This window comes from Corvus hawaiiensis, chromosome 4 (genome assembly GCF_020740725.1).
Source record: "Corvus hawaiiensis isolate bCorHaw1 chromosome 4, bCorHaw1.pri.cur, whole genome shotgun sequence".
In the NCBI taxonomy this organism is placed as follows: domain Eukaryota; kingdom Metazoa; phylum Chordata; class Aves; order Passeriformes; family Corvidae; genus Corvus; species Corvus hawaiiensis.
The window spans coordinates 19,429,041-19,444,372 of NC_063216.1; the positions used below are offsets into that span (position 1 = coordinate 19,429,041).

At 44.0% G+C, this 15,332-nt stretch overlaps 1 protein-coding gene across 2 annotated transcripts; it reads right to left on the reverse strand.

Annotated features, from left to right (window-relative positions):
- Positions 1 to 4,219: 4,219 nt before the first annotated feature.
- On the reverse strand, positions 4,220 to 15,012 carry TIGAR (TP53 induced glycolysis regulatory phosphatase). Of its 2 annotated transcripts, none has more exons than XM_048301987.1 (6): positions 14,843 to 15,012; positions 13,417 to 13,454; positions 11,430 to 11,551; positions 8,756 to 8,833; positions 6,126 to 6,236; positions 4,220 to 5,695 (listed from the first exon to the last, which is right to left on the reverse strand). In XM_048301987.1, the coding sequence occupies exons 1-6, from the start codon at positions 14,872 to 14,874 to the stop codon at positions 5,237 to 5,239; spliced, it is 840 nt and encodes a 279-aa protein (XP_048157944.1). In that variant the 5' UTR covers positions 14,875 to 15,012; the 3' UTR covers positions 4,220 to 5,236. The 2 variants fall into 2 exon arrangements, with proteins under 2 accessions (XP_048157944.1, XP_048157945.1); XM_048301988.1 differs by having other exon boundaries at positions 5,608 to 5,695; positions 6,121 to 6,236.
- Positions 15,013 to 15,332: the final 320 nt, after the last annotated feature.

A 15,332-nucleotide genomic window follows, 5' to 3' on the forward strand; every position in this document is an offset into this window, starting at 1 on the left:
TGGACTTCAAGTACACCGGCAAAGTTTGCATTTTGCATTAATTGCTGGAAACTCCACAGAGCTCCTCTCTAGGACTCTAAGGCAACTGCCTTACAACAATTGGAATCCTTAAAAGCTCTGTCCACATTAAATTTTGATGGGAAATGTTGGTGGGGTTAAATCTACAGACCATCTCTATATTCCTACATTAGAACAAAGTAAGTAGGGTTGCTCACTCTATCAGTAGCCAGGGGATAAGTAAGCTAAGACTGAATACAGGGTGGATTTTCCATCAAAAAACCTTATTTGTAACTATAGGCAACTGTATCAAAACTTCAAAGAATTTATTCTTCAATGGAGATGCTGGCAATCACCAGCTAGTAAGAAAGCATTACTTATTTATGTCACGATATTTATTTATTTATTTGAGTGGGTCTTAAATCTCGCAGAATATTTATAAGTATTTATAATAATGTATTATAGACACTATTTCCTTTTATAAAAGTACCAATAAACTTTTCCATTCTCTCCAAATGGTGGATTCTGCATTCTCTGTTCAAGCTCCTCCTTCCAGAAGTACTTGAGTGGACAAATAAATGGTAACAGCAGTGGCTGAAAATGTTTGTGTGCTGCTGTCCCCTGTGACTTCCAGCTTCACAGGTTTCAGCTTCCTAGGTGTTTCATGCACTCCAAATATAAGAGTTCTGTGAAAGATGATGAGAAAAATGGTGTCTTAGTAGGTCTAGACTGACCATGAAGGGATTTTCACCTCTACTGGGAAATGTCTTTTACAAGCAATGGAAACGCACTGGTCTGTCAGTTCAGTCCTGCTGGGAATTATTTGTGATCCTGGCGCAAAGAACTTGGGATAAAAGATACTTAGTAAATTAAAAGCCACTGTAGGGGGGGCTCCAAGCAGGGCCCAGGCTCTGCTCTGGGGGGCCCAGCACTGGCACCAGAGGAATGGGCAGGGACTGATCCCAGGAAGTTCCCCCTGGACAGGAGGCAGAACTTCTGTCCTGTGCAGTGACTGAGCCTTTAACAGATTGTCCAGAGAGGGTGTGAAGTCTCCTCAATGGGGATATTCCAGAATTGTCTGGACACAATCCTGTGCCCTGTGCTTTGGGATGGCCCTACTAGAGCAGGGAGGTGTCACCAGATGAGCCACTGTCAGGGTCCAGCCTGACCCACTCTGTGAAGACTCAAGCAGTTTTAAGATTGGAAGTTCATCGTTTCCTCCTCTGCATGCTATTCTGCCCCACATAGTTATTGATGATGACTTCTCACTAATATTTCCACATTTCTGTAATTTTATTCTAAGTCATTACAAAAAATTGCCCCCGAGGGACTTAACTAGCAGCTTTACTCCAGCACAGTGCTTGACCTTGGACATTACTACTTCTATGCCCACTAATTCCTTGCATACCTACTTCATCCTTTCTTTTTTTCTCCTAAACAACATTTATCTTTTCCAACTGAGCTGATGGTTTCATTGCAGCATTAAGCATTCAATTAAAATTCAGCAAGATTGTATTTCATTTTTCCCTTGCCTATACATTAGTTACTTCATCAAAGAACTACCCAGTTAATCTGGAGTGAACTACTTACGGTAAAAATTCATTTAACTAGATTCCAGGTTTCATTTACCTCTCTTATCTGTAATTACTTTCTCTTTCAGAATTTGTTGCATTAACCATTATTTAAATTTCTTTGGAGAACTAGAATTGTGTGATTCTTGGGACTGTGCTGTGCAGGGCCAGGAGCTGGACTCGGTGATTCTTGTGGGTCCCTTCCAACTCAGGACATTCCATGATTCTAGAACTAATTTTGTGATTTCTGCCCTTCTGAAATCAAACCTCCTTTTTTCACCTCAAATTTAAACTCGGTAAATTCACTTTTCAATGGCAAGCTCTTCCAAAATACATTCAGGACTTCCTACAGTCAAGTCTGGTGCAGCACCCCGCTCCCATTTAGCTACGGCTGGATGACCCAACCGGGCATCAGAAGGAAAGAGTATTACGCTCAGTTATGCCCCCAAAGGAGTTCTGCCTGGACCTCAGGTGCATTCCTTTGGTGACCAGTAACAGCCTGCTCAAGATTTCAGGGTTTTATCCCAGTACCCTCCTGTGCTATACCCTCTGTGCCCTCGGGAGCCCTGCTGCCAGCCTCTGGCATTCAGGTAAGTAATCCATTGCCACATGGGGTCCCTGCAGCCCAGGAAGCCCAGAGCTGTTTGCAGGTGACACCAGAGCTGTCTGTCACACAGGAGACCCTCCTAAATGGCACTGGAGTCACCACACACACACATATCCCCTGCAGTGGCTCTGCCATACCCATGGATGCCAGAAAAGCAGCTCACAAATCACTGTGCAGTTCATTTGTGCCCATGAAGCTGCCATTTGCCTGGGATTACAAAGATCCAAAAACCTCAGGCTCACAGCCAAAGCCCTCAAAAGCAGGACATATCTGGGGGAAATCTGACATATTTTAAGTCTGTGCATGTGGGCTGTGGATCTGAGGCAGCAAAAGCTTGGGTAGAGAACGCATCTGATTTAAATTCTGTTCTAAATGAGACCAAAAAAAAAAAAAAAAAGGAAAAAAAGAAAAAAAAGAAATAAAAGGGAAAAACCTCCTCCTATTGCAAAGGCAGGGCTATGTCTGGAAAACATTGTTCAACAGAGAACTGTGGAAATAGAGAAAATATCTTTGCTTTAGAGGAGGGAAACTGTGATACTACCAGAGCTCCATTTCCATGATCCCAATAAACTGTACAGATTTACTGTACAAATGCACAAGAGTCACTTGACCAAAAAAATATTTAGTCTCAATGTTGATGTAAAAACTTAGAAAGAGGAGTACTATACATAGACCTAAAGAAAACAGCTTTTAAGAATTAGCTTCAGAAGCTTCCAAAATTAGTGACTTTTTAATGCAGAGGGAACCTGACATCTGACATAACAAAGGAGAAATAACAAGTGCAACTATTTTACAGCAGGCTGTGGCCAGGTTGTTGTCCTGTCTCCAGCAACATCAAGAGCAGATACTGAGGGAAAAAACACATCTGGGGAACTGCATGACACTCTTGACTGCTTGTACTCCCTTGGCCACTAGCAGATGTGTTTGCAGCATTTTAGTGTGTTTTACAAAGTCTGAATTGGGAGATTCTGATGCATTTTCACTGAAAAATGTGGCTTCATTAAGTCAGGAGCTGTTTAGAAAACCTGAGTGGTTTCACCCTTTGGTATTCTTCCTTCACCACTGTACCATCTGCTTGCCCTGTGTGAGAGTTACAAGAGGAAAGAATTTGGTAACAGTAAGTTGAAGAAAACAATCACACAGGTTTTTTAGGCTGGGTCTAAATTTTAACAACCTATACATACAAAAAAAAAGAAGGTACAGCATATTATAGAGGAAGAGTCAAAAATTTCTCTGGGAATAGTGTTACCCAAGCAGTGGCAAAGCACTTAACAAAAAAGTAGATGTTCTCCTAAGTTATGGCATCATCAGCAAGAACAAAATATTAATTACCTCCTTGAGAGCAGGTAAGAAAGCAAAAGAAGCCTTTTAAAGTGAGAAGCACCCCAATCACTAGTGTGTTTTGAAATATGTGACAAACTGACAGACTTAGGGAGAAAAACTTGTCACTTCTCCACTCATCCTCCCTCATTTTCAACTCCATCAGCCTGGCTCCAAGAAGAATTGATGGAATGACTGGTAAAATTCAGGACATGGCAATTCTATGGGAGTTTCAGCTGTTTAAAGCACTGACAGAAGAATTCCCTGCTATGTAAGTGGCCTGCCTGAAATAAACTGGCACTACCCAGGGACAGGCAAATTCAGAAAGAACTCCTGCCCCACTCTCTGACCATTAACTCTGTTAGAAGTCATAATTAAAGCTTTTCTATCTTCATTGGCTCTGACCATCAATTTAGTATTGAGGAGCCTTCTAGGAAGACGCATTTCACAAAGAGCTTGAGGAGTCCATGCAAAAGTCCATACATTCCCATTTTAGTTTCCTGTGAAAACTCATTTCCTTCAGTATACTGAGAAGGAATTATTTTATTGCTGAAAAAGAGCTATGGACAGTTTTAAACAACATCAGCCCTAAGAGTCTTTCTCACAGTAAAAGGCCAGCCTGGGGTTTTTCAGGAAGAAAAAAGAGGAAGTTATGTGATCTGAACAAAAGCTTCACAGGGGAATATTAAGAAAGATTTTTACCTCAAAAGAAATACAGATGAAATGGGAGTTCTATTCAGGAGCCTTTAATATTTAATTTTTTTTTTAACAGGCTTAAAATATGCAAATGAAGAAAAAAATATGTGAATCTTATAAATAACAGAAACCAGATAAACTCACACTGTAACACCACAAACACCCCAGTGGGGAAAGAATGCAGTATTAACACCAGCAATCACCAAACAATCAAACTTGCCTCATTCTAGGCAAAAATATTCATAGAATCAAGTGCATGACTGCAGCTGACAGAAGGATTCCAGCCAGGTACAACTCACCCCAGAAAGAAAATTCCTTTTCCAGAAAAGAGACCATTACTACGTGCACATGAGGTTCCTCATCCTGCTCACAGCTTAAAAATAAATACTCTTGTGTTTGTGTGCAGCGCTCTTCAACAGAGATCTTGACAACCTGAACAATTTCTTAGGAAATACTCCTGGCGAGGTAGGTTTATCATCATTCCCACTTTACAAATGGAAAGGAGACTTGCCCAGAGTCTCACAGATATTCAGTGTCAGAGTCACATCCCCTGGCTCTGCACCAAACCTTTCCCACTGGGCAATGCTCCTTCCTAGGTTCTACTATTGCATTCAAAAATTTATTTTAAGACAACATGTATGTTTCATATTACAATATAGCATTTTGTAATAAAACAAGAATACAGTATAGCTCAGCTTTTGAGGTACCACTCCCCTCCCCAAACCTTTCACTTGGAGGTAACCAAAATAATTATGGAGTAATGCAAAGGAGTTGTTTGAAGTATGTGCTGTAGGAGCAGATACGCAAGTGACTGGAAGTATTATGTTTCTGAGAACAGAGAATATTTGTTTTATTTTGCTACTGCCAACTTATACTGGGCACTAGGACCATGTAAATTGTGTTTTTTAAGATAGCAAGCAGTTGCATGTCTCCCTTTTTGCAGTTTAGTGTCAGCAATTCCAGTCAGTCCCAGTAATTACTACAGATACTTTTCCTAAGCTTAGCAAAATGGTGATCTAAACCCATTTCCCCCCCACAAGGACTTTTAAAACACTTTTGAAGCTACACATTCAGCTCCCACATCCACTAAGTGAGAGTCTTGGTTAAGACAGACACATGTGATTTCAGGTTTTAACAAATTCCCGTTTCCAAGTTTTATAATGAAATGACTGACTCCTGTATTGGGACTGACAGAAGACAGCTGGGACTTGGTTAAATTTGCTGGTAAGGTACAGTTGAGATCTGAAACAAAATAGCCAATCCAGTTCCTCATGTAGGCTCCATGACTCACCACCAAAATATTGGCATCTAATACCGTGGAAGATCCACCGCCCTCAGAGCTCGGCTCTGCCTCACTGCAGTGGTTTGTCCAAGGGAAAACAAACTGTTCTCCAGATGTTCCTGAGCTCCTGCCTGGTGCACCAGGCTTGCTGTGCTCCTTCTGCTCCAACTCAACAGCCAGCTGGCACAGAAATTCAAAAAATTGCCTCGCACGCTCTCTCACCTGCAGGGAAAGGCCAGAAGGGAATCTTGTGAAGAATGAAAAGATCACTGTGAAGCAAGCAAAGATTTTGCCTTTCAGAAACCTGACACGTAACTACTTCAGTTAAAAGACAAAGATTTCTCAGACAAGGCTCAGAAGCCAATGTAAGCTACTGACTGCTGTGCAAACTCCTCAGCCCTCCAGAGAGCAATTGCTATCATCCTCCTGTGAGCCAGAGCTTCATGAGGAGTCAGTCTCAAAATCAATATTTTAGTTATAAAGAGATTCTGCACTTGGCAGCCACTGTTACCAGACCAAGCAGTGTTTTTTAGCTTAGAAAATATCTCTGGTTGGGCTGAGCTCTCAGTAGAAAGCTCCCAATAGCTGCAATTGCACTGATAAAAAAGCCTAGAAAGCAGGGCATAAATAAAAAAATAAATAAATACCATACTTCATCCAGTGTTTCTCCTCCAGAAGGTGTGAATGAAGGACATTGCTCTCCAGCATCCTTTGCCATAGCCTTGAGGTCAGCCAAAGGCCTTCCTTCTGCAACACCGTATTTCTGTAAGGGAAAACCGGGGTTTGGCAGGATGTGTCAGGTCTCCTGTGCCCCTTCCAGAGGGCGCAAACAGCTCTTCACAGCTTTATTTTCTTGCATTCTCAAGGCTTAGCTACCTTTTACATTTTATTCCAGTTTTGGGCGAGGAAATATCTTTATACATATCCTTTTAAACAGCAGAGATATAGATATAGATACATGCTGGGTAGACAAATACATTAAGAGCAACATCTCATTTAAAGCATGGACATTCATGACATGACCTTCAGCCTGATCTTTGCCTGGAGATCTTTTTTTCCACTGACACTCATTCCCAGCATACAAAATTCAAGTGTCTTTGTGACTGAAGTCACAGTGCAAGTGCTTCTGTACTGTCATGGTTTAGCATAGTTCGGGTTTTTAGTTAAAGAGGGCTCCAGCCACGGAAGTAATTCTCTTGCAAAGAGGTGCTTACAGCTTCCTCTATGACCCGACAGAACCAATCAACTGGCTAGTTTGAATACTGGCAACTTTTTAAAGCCGCTTAAGAAGCTTGACACACCTCTGTGATCCACATTTAGGAACGAACAAACCCCGGGAAAGCTCTCTGGCTTCCAGCTTTTGGACAGGTAACTGAGGGCCCGCGGCGCGGCCAGCGGGGCCGGGCTGCTCGGCGTGGCCCGGCTGGGTCAGCCGCAACGCGGCTTGGCTGAGATCTCAGCCGCTTCTGCTCGCTATCACCCGGTGCAGCCCCCTCAGTGCGGGCCGGGCCGGCCGGGAGACAGCCACCCCGGAGCCGAGTGGCCCTGTTCCATCTGTGGCCCTGCTCCGTGCGGGCCAGCCCCGCAGCCCTGCTCCGTGCAGGCGGGCCAGCGGCGCGGCCAGGCCGGCCCTCACCCAGTGCGGCCGAGATTCATCTGAGGCCGCTGCCCGGCAAAGCTCATGTGACCAACAGCGGGAGGCGAATTCCAGCTGCGGGGCCCGGTGAGATTAACCCTTTTAGTGCTGTAAGATTCTCCAGAACAGATGAAGCCTGCAGACATCAATCCTCTCCTGAGTCAGAGGAAGAGGAAAGGTGAAGGCACGTGAAGAAAACACCATAAAGACACCACAGTCAGTGAAGCAGGAAGAGCTGAAATGCTGAGGGAGTAGAAAGAGGAGTTGCTTCAAGCTTAGAAGCTAAAATTCTGTTGTAAAGCTATGGTGATGGACTATGATACATCAGAGTACCCGTTGTAATTTCATGAAAGCATGGGGGGGTGGAGCACTCAAAATGCAATTGTGAGCAAAAGTACCTGTGCTGAAACAAGCAAATTATTGTAATTGTGAGCAAAAGTACCTGTGCTGAAATGAGCAAATGTTGAAGTAGCTGTGATTTGATGAGAAGCTTGAACAGAGAGAGATCAAAGTGATGAAGACCCTTGCTCCCAGGGAAGGAGAAGGGCCTCTGTTCCTGGAGCTGAAGATGCTCCCAGAGATGGGTGAAGAGAACCTTTGTTTCTGAACAGCTCAACCTTAAAATGGTACCCCAGTAGCTCAAGATTGGACCCTTGAAAGCAGTTGTGGGGAAAGCTGTAAGTCGAGGGAAGGGACTCTAACATGCGAGCAGAAAACCATCCTGGGTGGCTGTCTTGTTGTGACACTGAAGCCATGAGAGAACTTCTTGTGGAGATGTCTCCATAGCATGAGCAAGAGAGACTCCTCTCCCTAAGTGAACTGAAAAAGGTTATTATAGAAGGGGTAAACTGACTGAAAATCTCAAGGGTTGTCTTTTTACATTGTCAGTGGGAGAAGGGAGAAAGGTGGGGGGGGAGGAGAAGTGTTCTGAAGGTTTAGTCTGACTTTTTTTCTTTCTTTTAGGTCTGTTAATAAACTTCTTTATATTCTTTTAAGTTTTGTGGCTGCTTTGCTTTCTCCTAATTCTTATCTCACAGAAGGAAAATAAGTAATGGATATTTTGAATCAAACCATTACATGTACATAGCCCTTCACATGAGGATAAACGCCATTTACTCTTTGCTTTCAGAAAGGCTACAGGGAATTATTTTTCACATGTTAGAAACCAGTATTTTCTCTAAAGACCTGTGAAGTCTCCACAAGAGAGGATGGATCCATTTTCAATTCAGAAGTTTTGAAAAAGACATAGAAAAAAGGAAACAAAACCACAAAAGTACCCTCCTCATTGAAAGTAAATAATAAGGTCTTGCTGATTTCAGGGGAAGAATTGGAATTTCTGAGAGAAAAAACATCCAAACAGGAAATGCTATAATCACATGCTGCTCCTTAAAGACTAAATTGAACCTTATTTAAATCATTAAAGCATCACAGTTACAACGCTCGTCACTAAATTTTGGCTCTGCTTCACCATTATGCAAACAATTTATTGTCCCTGATGTGAATAGTTCAGTTTTCAGTGATTAAAAATACATCAAATAGTGTTCTCCACTGTTAAATCTACCATTCAATAAGCCGAGATACTCATCAGCAGTAAGTTACATTTTCAAATTGTTCAATATTTGATAACAAATTCTTTTGGCACTTACTCTCTCTCGCAGTCTTGCATCGTACTTGATTTCCACATCTTTACAAAACCTGTTTTTCCCTAGAATGGCAGCAGCAGTCTAAAAAGTGAATACACAGTCACATCAACTGGACAGAACATACACACACCACCTTATACCACCACAGCCAAGGTGAATCCCATCAGCAGCATCCAACAACCCAGACCAACAAAATGGAAAGCTTTTCAGCTACCAGTCTGTCAGAATTGGATAGATGGCCCAGGCCAGGCCACAAAATTAGAAAAGCTCCAATCTTTTGGCAGTTCCTTCCCAATTTAAAGTCCAGCTGAAAACACAGCACCCATGAGAGGTGGGCAGCAGGGTTTACTGGGATAAGAGCAACATGTTCTCTTGAGTAGAACACAGAGCAATCATGTCCACACTTTCTTCATGTGTAGTACACGGGCCAGACTCACAGCTGTGTTCCACAAAACTGCTCAGTTAATCCAACTGAAAAAACATCTGACACCTGCCTGGCTGCCACAGCCAATCCTTAGGGCTGGAATGGACCTCTGGAAATCACCCAGTCCACACCCCTGCCAAGGCAGGATCACCTGGAGCAGGTGACACAGGAGCGTGTCCAGGCAGGTTTGGAATGTCTCCAGAGGGAGACTCCAGGCCCTCCCTGGGCAGCTGTTCCAGGGTTCTGCCACCCTCAGTGTACAGAAAATCTTCCTCATGTTGAAGTGGAACTCTCTGTGTTTTGGTTTGTGTCCATTGCTCCTCGTCCTATCACTGGGCACTGCTGGAAAGAGCCTGACACCATCCTCTGACACCCCTTGGAGATATTTATACGCATTAATGAGATCCCCCCTCAGTCTTCTCAAGACTAACCTGGCCCAGCTCCCACAGTCCCTCCTCATAAGAGAGATGCTCCAGACCCCTCATCATCTCTGTGGCCTCCCCTGGGTCCTCTCTGGTAGCTCCTTGTCTTTCTTGGGAACCAGAGGACGGCTGACCTGCTCCTGGTTCTTACATGCACCCAAGCATGAAGGCTGCACTGGCTTCACAGACAGTTTGGGCTGTGCAAACATCCACACCCAATGAATTCGACATTTAAAGAACTCATTTTGAAAATGCTCCTTGGATTCTGGCACAAATAAGCAGTCTTGTTGTACTATTGGCACATTTAGCACATTGCTTAGGACAAATCTGATGTTGGAACTTCAACCTCCTGTCAAAGAACAATGTAGAAACAAAGAATCCACTTCCTTGTGTATATGCACAGCACAGTTATTTGTATGATTATATGCAGGAATTTCCTCTTTTGCAACAGAACTCATACATTCCTCTCATACTCAAGCTGTGAAGTGACAGTGTAGTAATAGGCCCTTCACAGACTTGCAGCTGCCAAGAAAGGGAGTTCCAACCACATGGAAACTTCAGGTTTACACATCTTTGGGAAAGCCTTCCCAACATCTGGATAGCTTGTCAAAAAATGACAAAACACACTTCCTGTATGCAAAGGAAAAATTCAGGTCTTTCACATTATGAGAGTGCAAATGCTTCTCATGGAAAAGGTTGCCTCTAATAAAAGAAAAAAAATCCCAAACCAATTCCCATAAGACAGGTACACAGCACAGTTTTATGAAAGTTAGAAAGCACTCTTAATGTTTTAAAATATCATCACACACGTAAAAGAAGTCACTTGGGCAGCTATTCTGCATTTTTAAAATATCCAACTATTGCACTCTTCCCTCCTTGCCTCTTTTGTTTTCTGCTTAAGTTGTGCTGCTACAGCAGTTTCTCAAATTGTACTGCAAAACTGATGAGCAATGTTGATGGTGTATGTTTTAAGGAAAAAAAAGGAGATTTATACTACTTTTTGTTGATCTGGTTTACAGCACAGCTTCATAGACTTTTAGCAGGACAACACAGCAAAAAGCAAGCAAACAAGAATGGCTTAGGAGTTTCAACCCCCTACATGTCTCCTGAAACCACAGAATCAGTACCAGAAGAGAGAATTAAAGACAGGGTCTCCACAGGAGACATGACCTTCCTAGAATAGCTGATCTCTAACTTTAAAAGTTTTGGTTCCCTAATTTTGAGTATTTCATAATCCTGCACACAAGGTCACATGTAATCCCACTTAGTAATTAACATTTTTCCTCTTTATTTAATCTATATTGTATATTTACTACTTCAAGGCAAGAGGTGTGACATCCCTGACAAAATCCAACATCTTTGCACATTTAATGATCCTTGTACTGACTCCACAGCAAAACTTGACCTTGCCTGCATTGGTCTGCATTCCTCAGAAGAACAAAGTCCGCAGCCACAGTGCCTGGGACAGTACAACAATGCCACAGCCAACCTAGTTTGCTTCTTCAGAGAAAAACTCATTTCTCTGTTTGATACTTCAAAGTCTCCATTACTCCTTTAGCAAGAACCAATGCACATATAAAATAATGGCAAATCATGGAATCATGGACTGGTTTGGGTTGGAAGGGACCTTAGAGATCACTCAGTTCCAACCCCCTGCCATGGGCAGGGACACCTTCCACTATCCCAGCTTGCTCAGAGCCCCATCCAACCTGGCCTTGGACACTTCCAGGGATGGGGCAGCTTTTGGCTGTGTCACTGCACTGGTTTTGCATCACCAACAGCAAATAAATGCCAGATTTGGAAGCCAATTGTTGCCTCAAGAAGCACTTACCTGCTTTGCTCGAAGGAGGTCGCTTGAAAAGATGTGGGTAAACTTCACATTACTGAGAAATAAACCAGCAGCATCTGCTTGCCTGAAACCAGTTGCAGAGAGTGGCTCATCCACTCCTTGGCCTACAAAATAAAAACCCCACAACATTAAGACATGCAGATTTTAGACCATTTAGCAGCTGACCACACATGTCAGCAATAAAGAAACTGTCCAGTCATAAAATCTTTCTCCTCTACTAAAGCCAAACATTAGGAAAAGTCACTACTCTTCTGGTCTTCCCCAAACTCAGTCACACAAATTTAATGATAACAAGGAATAAAGTGTAGGAAGACAGAAGGATCATTATCAATGATACTTACGTTAATCTATACCTTTGACAAATTTAAATATAAAACAGAGACCTACATTTAATAAATGTGACCATCTTCAGAAGGGTCACTGGTCGGCTTCCTGCAAGAAGTATCTCACAGCTGAAACTTTATAAACAGATTTGTTAAATGTAAATAAGAAAGACAACAATAGAGCTGAGAGAATGAGACGCAAATACCATCTGTTGTGGTCTCTTCCTCTCCACCTCGCACACTGACAGTAACGCTCATGCAAGCTGGAACAAACCCAGCTGGAAAGCAGAAAACCTCCCAAAAATTGCTTCCAGACAGAAAGTCTGTGAGAGTAACTGGTCACAGAGCTCTAGTGTTCAGAGAATAGTGTTGAGAGAAGCAGCACTTTGGAAATCCAACCTGAGTTGAACAGGTGTGCTCCTGTCACAGCTCAGAGTCTGCAGGAGAACCCCGAACTGTGGTAGAGGGACAAACGTGTAACAAATGGCTACATCCACACCTTCAACTCATTCTAGTTCTGCAGGAAACCAGAGCAGAGAGAGTGAAATTCTCATCAGATTCAGAACAAAGAAAAAAAATCTTTTCACCCAGAAAATGCACAACCCAACAGCAAAAGACAGGATACCAGAAGTCCAGAACATTGAGTTCTGAGCACCTCATCTGTAATTCAGACATGTGAGACCTCTGACCCCACCGTGATGGTAAAGGCCTTACACCTCTCAAAACAGAAGAGGCTTGCTCAAAAAAAGAAGCTATGTTCTCTCTACACTGGAAAAGAACCCACTACATGTCATTTGACCCAAAGAGCTAGGAATTCAAAAGACATCATCGATATTTTTAAGCAAGTAAAGCAGGGGAATATTCTTTACTCATTTTATTATGAGCACAAATCCATGTTGCAAGAACTGTAAATGGCAATGTCACAGAGGGAGGAAAATCTGGAAGCACAATTCTCCCTCACAACACAAAGTATTATAGAAAGCTCATTTATTCCGAGTACAACCCCACCAGGTTCCTTGTGGCAGTGAGCCTTGATTTTCCTACAGTAGACATCCAGGCAGCTCAGTGTCTTCAGTTCTGGGTGTACAAGCCAGCGTCACTAAGGTGAAGTCTAGTTTTAAATGTGTCTAATCAAGACTGCCTTCCTAGAAAGAGCTGGGACTGAACAATTCAAGCATTTAGACAAGCTTTGCTTTTCATTCTCCTGTGCCCTACAGCAGGTTTTTATTGTAAGTAACAGATTCCCTTCTCAAGGCAACAGCCTCCTTTACATCAGGATCTTTATCCATCCTTCTGCAGCTCCTTTTCCCAGAAGCCCTTCTCCCAAGCTTCATATTACTGGGACTTAGCACAGTGCTATGGAGTCCTTAGTAAAAGGTGCTGCTATCATTTTATTTGATTACATGCAACATATTTTATCCCCATGTAGAAAAAGGAACTCTTCTAATACTCCACTGTTGATCTGTTGATATGCTGTGGAGGGTGACTTAAAATCTTCTGTAAATTTATGAAAGCCATGGCCTGACTTACACATAAAATCTCTAAAGGTTTACAGTATTACTACTTGATAACATCTGAGCAGTTGGTGACAGGATTTCACCATGATTTTCCATCTCTAACCAGCTAACAGAATAACTCTTACTAACCTTGCAGTATCTTGTCTTTGTTGTATCTTGTTTCTCCACTGAAAGAGATTATAAACAGCAACAAAAAAAATTAACTTGTCATCTTTTTAGTAGATTTTCAAAAATGTTGTTGTATTAAATACCAACAAGAGACAGCAGAGCCTGAATGTAAAGAAAAGGAGACACAGTACAGCACAGACTCTTTTCGAAATGATGCATATGAGGACTTTATAAGAATAAAAAACCATTTTCAAGTAGACAATTCTGTCAGTATTTAATGAGACAAAGCCATCTGGAATAAAAGTAAAAAAAGTAATTTCTTAAATTTACCATAAATGCAGCACAATTTATCTGTACCATCTACACCTCCGTGCTGGAGAGAACAAAGCTGCAGGAAGACTCTGGAGCCCTCTTATGACAAGCACGTGTTGGCAGCTGGTTCTCTGAACTTTACAGGGAACCAGTTTCAGAGATTATCAAGGGTAGCAGCAGAGCTGCACACCTTGAAGAAATCAAGGAAATCAGGAAATCAGAACAGAAGAAATCATAGACTCATGGAATGATTTGGGTTGGAAAAGACCTTAAAGATCATTCCATTCCAACCTCCTGCCACGGGCAGGGACACCTTCCACTGTCCCAGCTTGCTCAGAGCCCCATCCAACCTGGCCTTGGACACTGCTGGGGATGGGGCAGCCACAGCTTCTCTGGGCAACCTGTGCCAGGGCCTCACCACCCTCACAGGGAACAATTTCTTCCTCATATCCAATCTAAACCTGCTCTCTGTCAGTGTGAAGCCATTCCCCTTGTCCTGTCACTGCAGGCCCTTGCCAAGAGTCTCTCTCCATCTTTCCTGTGGGCTCCCTTCAGGCACTGCAAGGCCACAATGAGGTCACCCCAAAGCCTTCTCTTCTCCAGGCTGAACAATCCCAGTTCCCTCAGCCTTTCCTCACAGCAGAGCTGCTCCATCCCTCTGCTCCCCTTGGTGTCCCTGCTCTGGACTGGCTCCGGCAGCTCCCTGTCCTTCCTGTGCTGGGCCCAGGGCTGGATGCAGCCCTGCAGGGGGGACTCAGCAGAGCGGGGCAGAGGGACAGAATCCCCCCTCCCCTGCTGCCCATGGGCCTTATACTGAAGGAGAAAAAAAGCTCAGCTTTCCTACAAACTGAAGTTTTCTCCTGTCTGCTGCAGGAAGCTGGAGTTACTTGGTTCAGTCAGCTACAAACCTCTGTCAACAGACTGGGAGAAAAAGTCACCTTAGGAATTCCACCCGAGTCACAAACACCAGTTCTTTAACGTTTCACGGGAAAAATGTTCACACCACCATTCCTACCCGAGCTCCTTGCCCCGCCTGAGAGCTTTGCTCAGCTTCCCCCTCCCGTTGCCCGTAACCGAGGAGGGGACGCGCCCCCCGGGGCACCGCCACCGCCGGGGATGCGCGGGCGGTACTCACTGCCGCACGACCGTCAGCCCGAACCGAACCATGGCGCAGAGGAGTGCAGGGGAGCGCAGATGTGCGCAGGTATGTCCAGATGTGCGCGCAGGTGAGCGCAGATGTGCCCAGATGTTGGCAGGTGAGCGCAGGTCCCACTGCCCGCACTGCGGCGCCGCGCGCCTCGCCGTGACATCATGCCCCCGCCCCGCGTCCCGCTCTGACGTCACCGGAGGCGGGGGCAGGGACGTCTCCCCGCAGAAAAGGAGGATCAGGGATGCGTTTATGGCTCCCTGCAGCTCCGTGACCGTAGGGGATAGCCAGCCTTGCTCCCACTCCACAAGCGACAGGACGAGAGGGAACGGCCTCACGGGAGGCTCGGGTTGGACATCAGGAAGAAATTCTTCTCCCAAAGGGTTATCCAGCATTCAAACAGGCTGCAGGGCAACGGTGGAGTCAGCGGCCCTGGTGGCATTTAAGCGCCGCGTGGATGTGGCGCCTGGGGACAGGG

Excerpts from the sequence above, each read along its gene's own strand:
- TIGAR (XM_048301987.1), bottom strand. The coding sequence starts at position 14,874 with ATGGTTCGGTTCGGGCTGACGGTCGTGCGGCA. Across the intron at positions 11,552-13,416 it reads CAAAGACAAGATACTGCAAG|GCCAAGGAGTGGATGAGCCA; the intron begins GTTAGTAAGAGT and ends TTTATTTTGTAG. Across the intron at positions 6,237-8,755 it reads ATGCAAGACTGCGAGAGAGA|AAATACGGTGTTGCAGAAGG; the intron begins GTAAGTGCCAAA and ends TTTCCCTTACAG.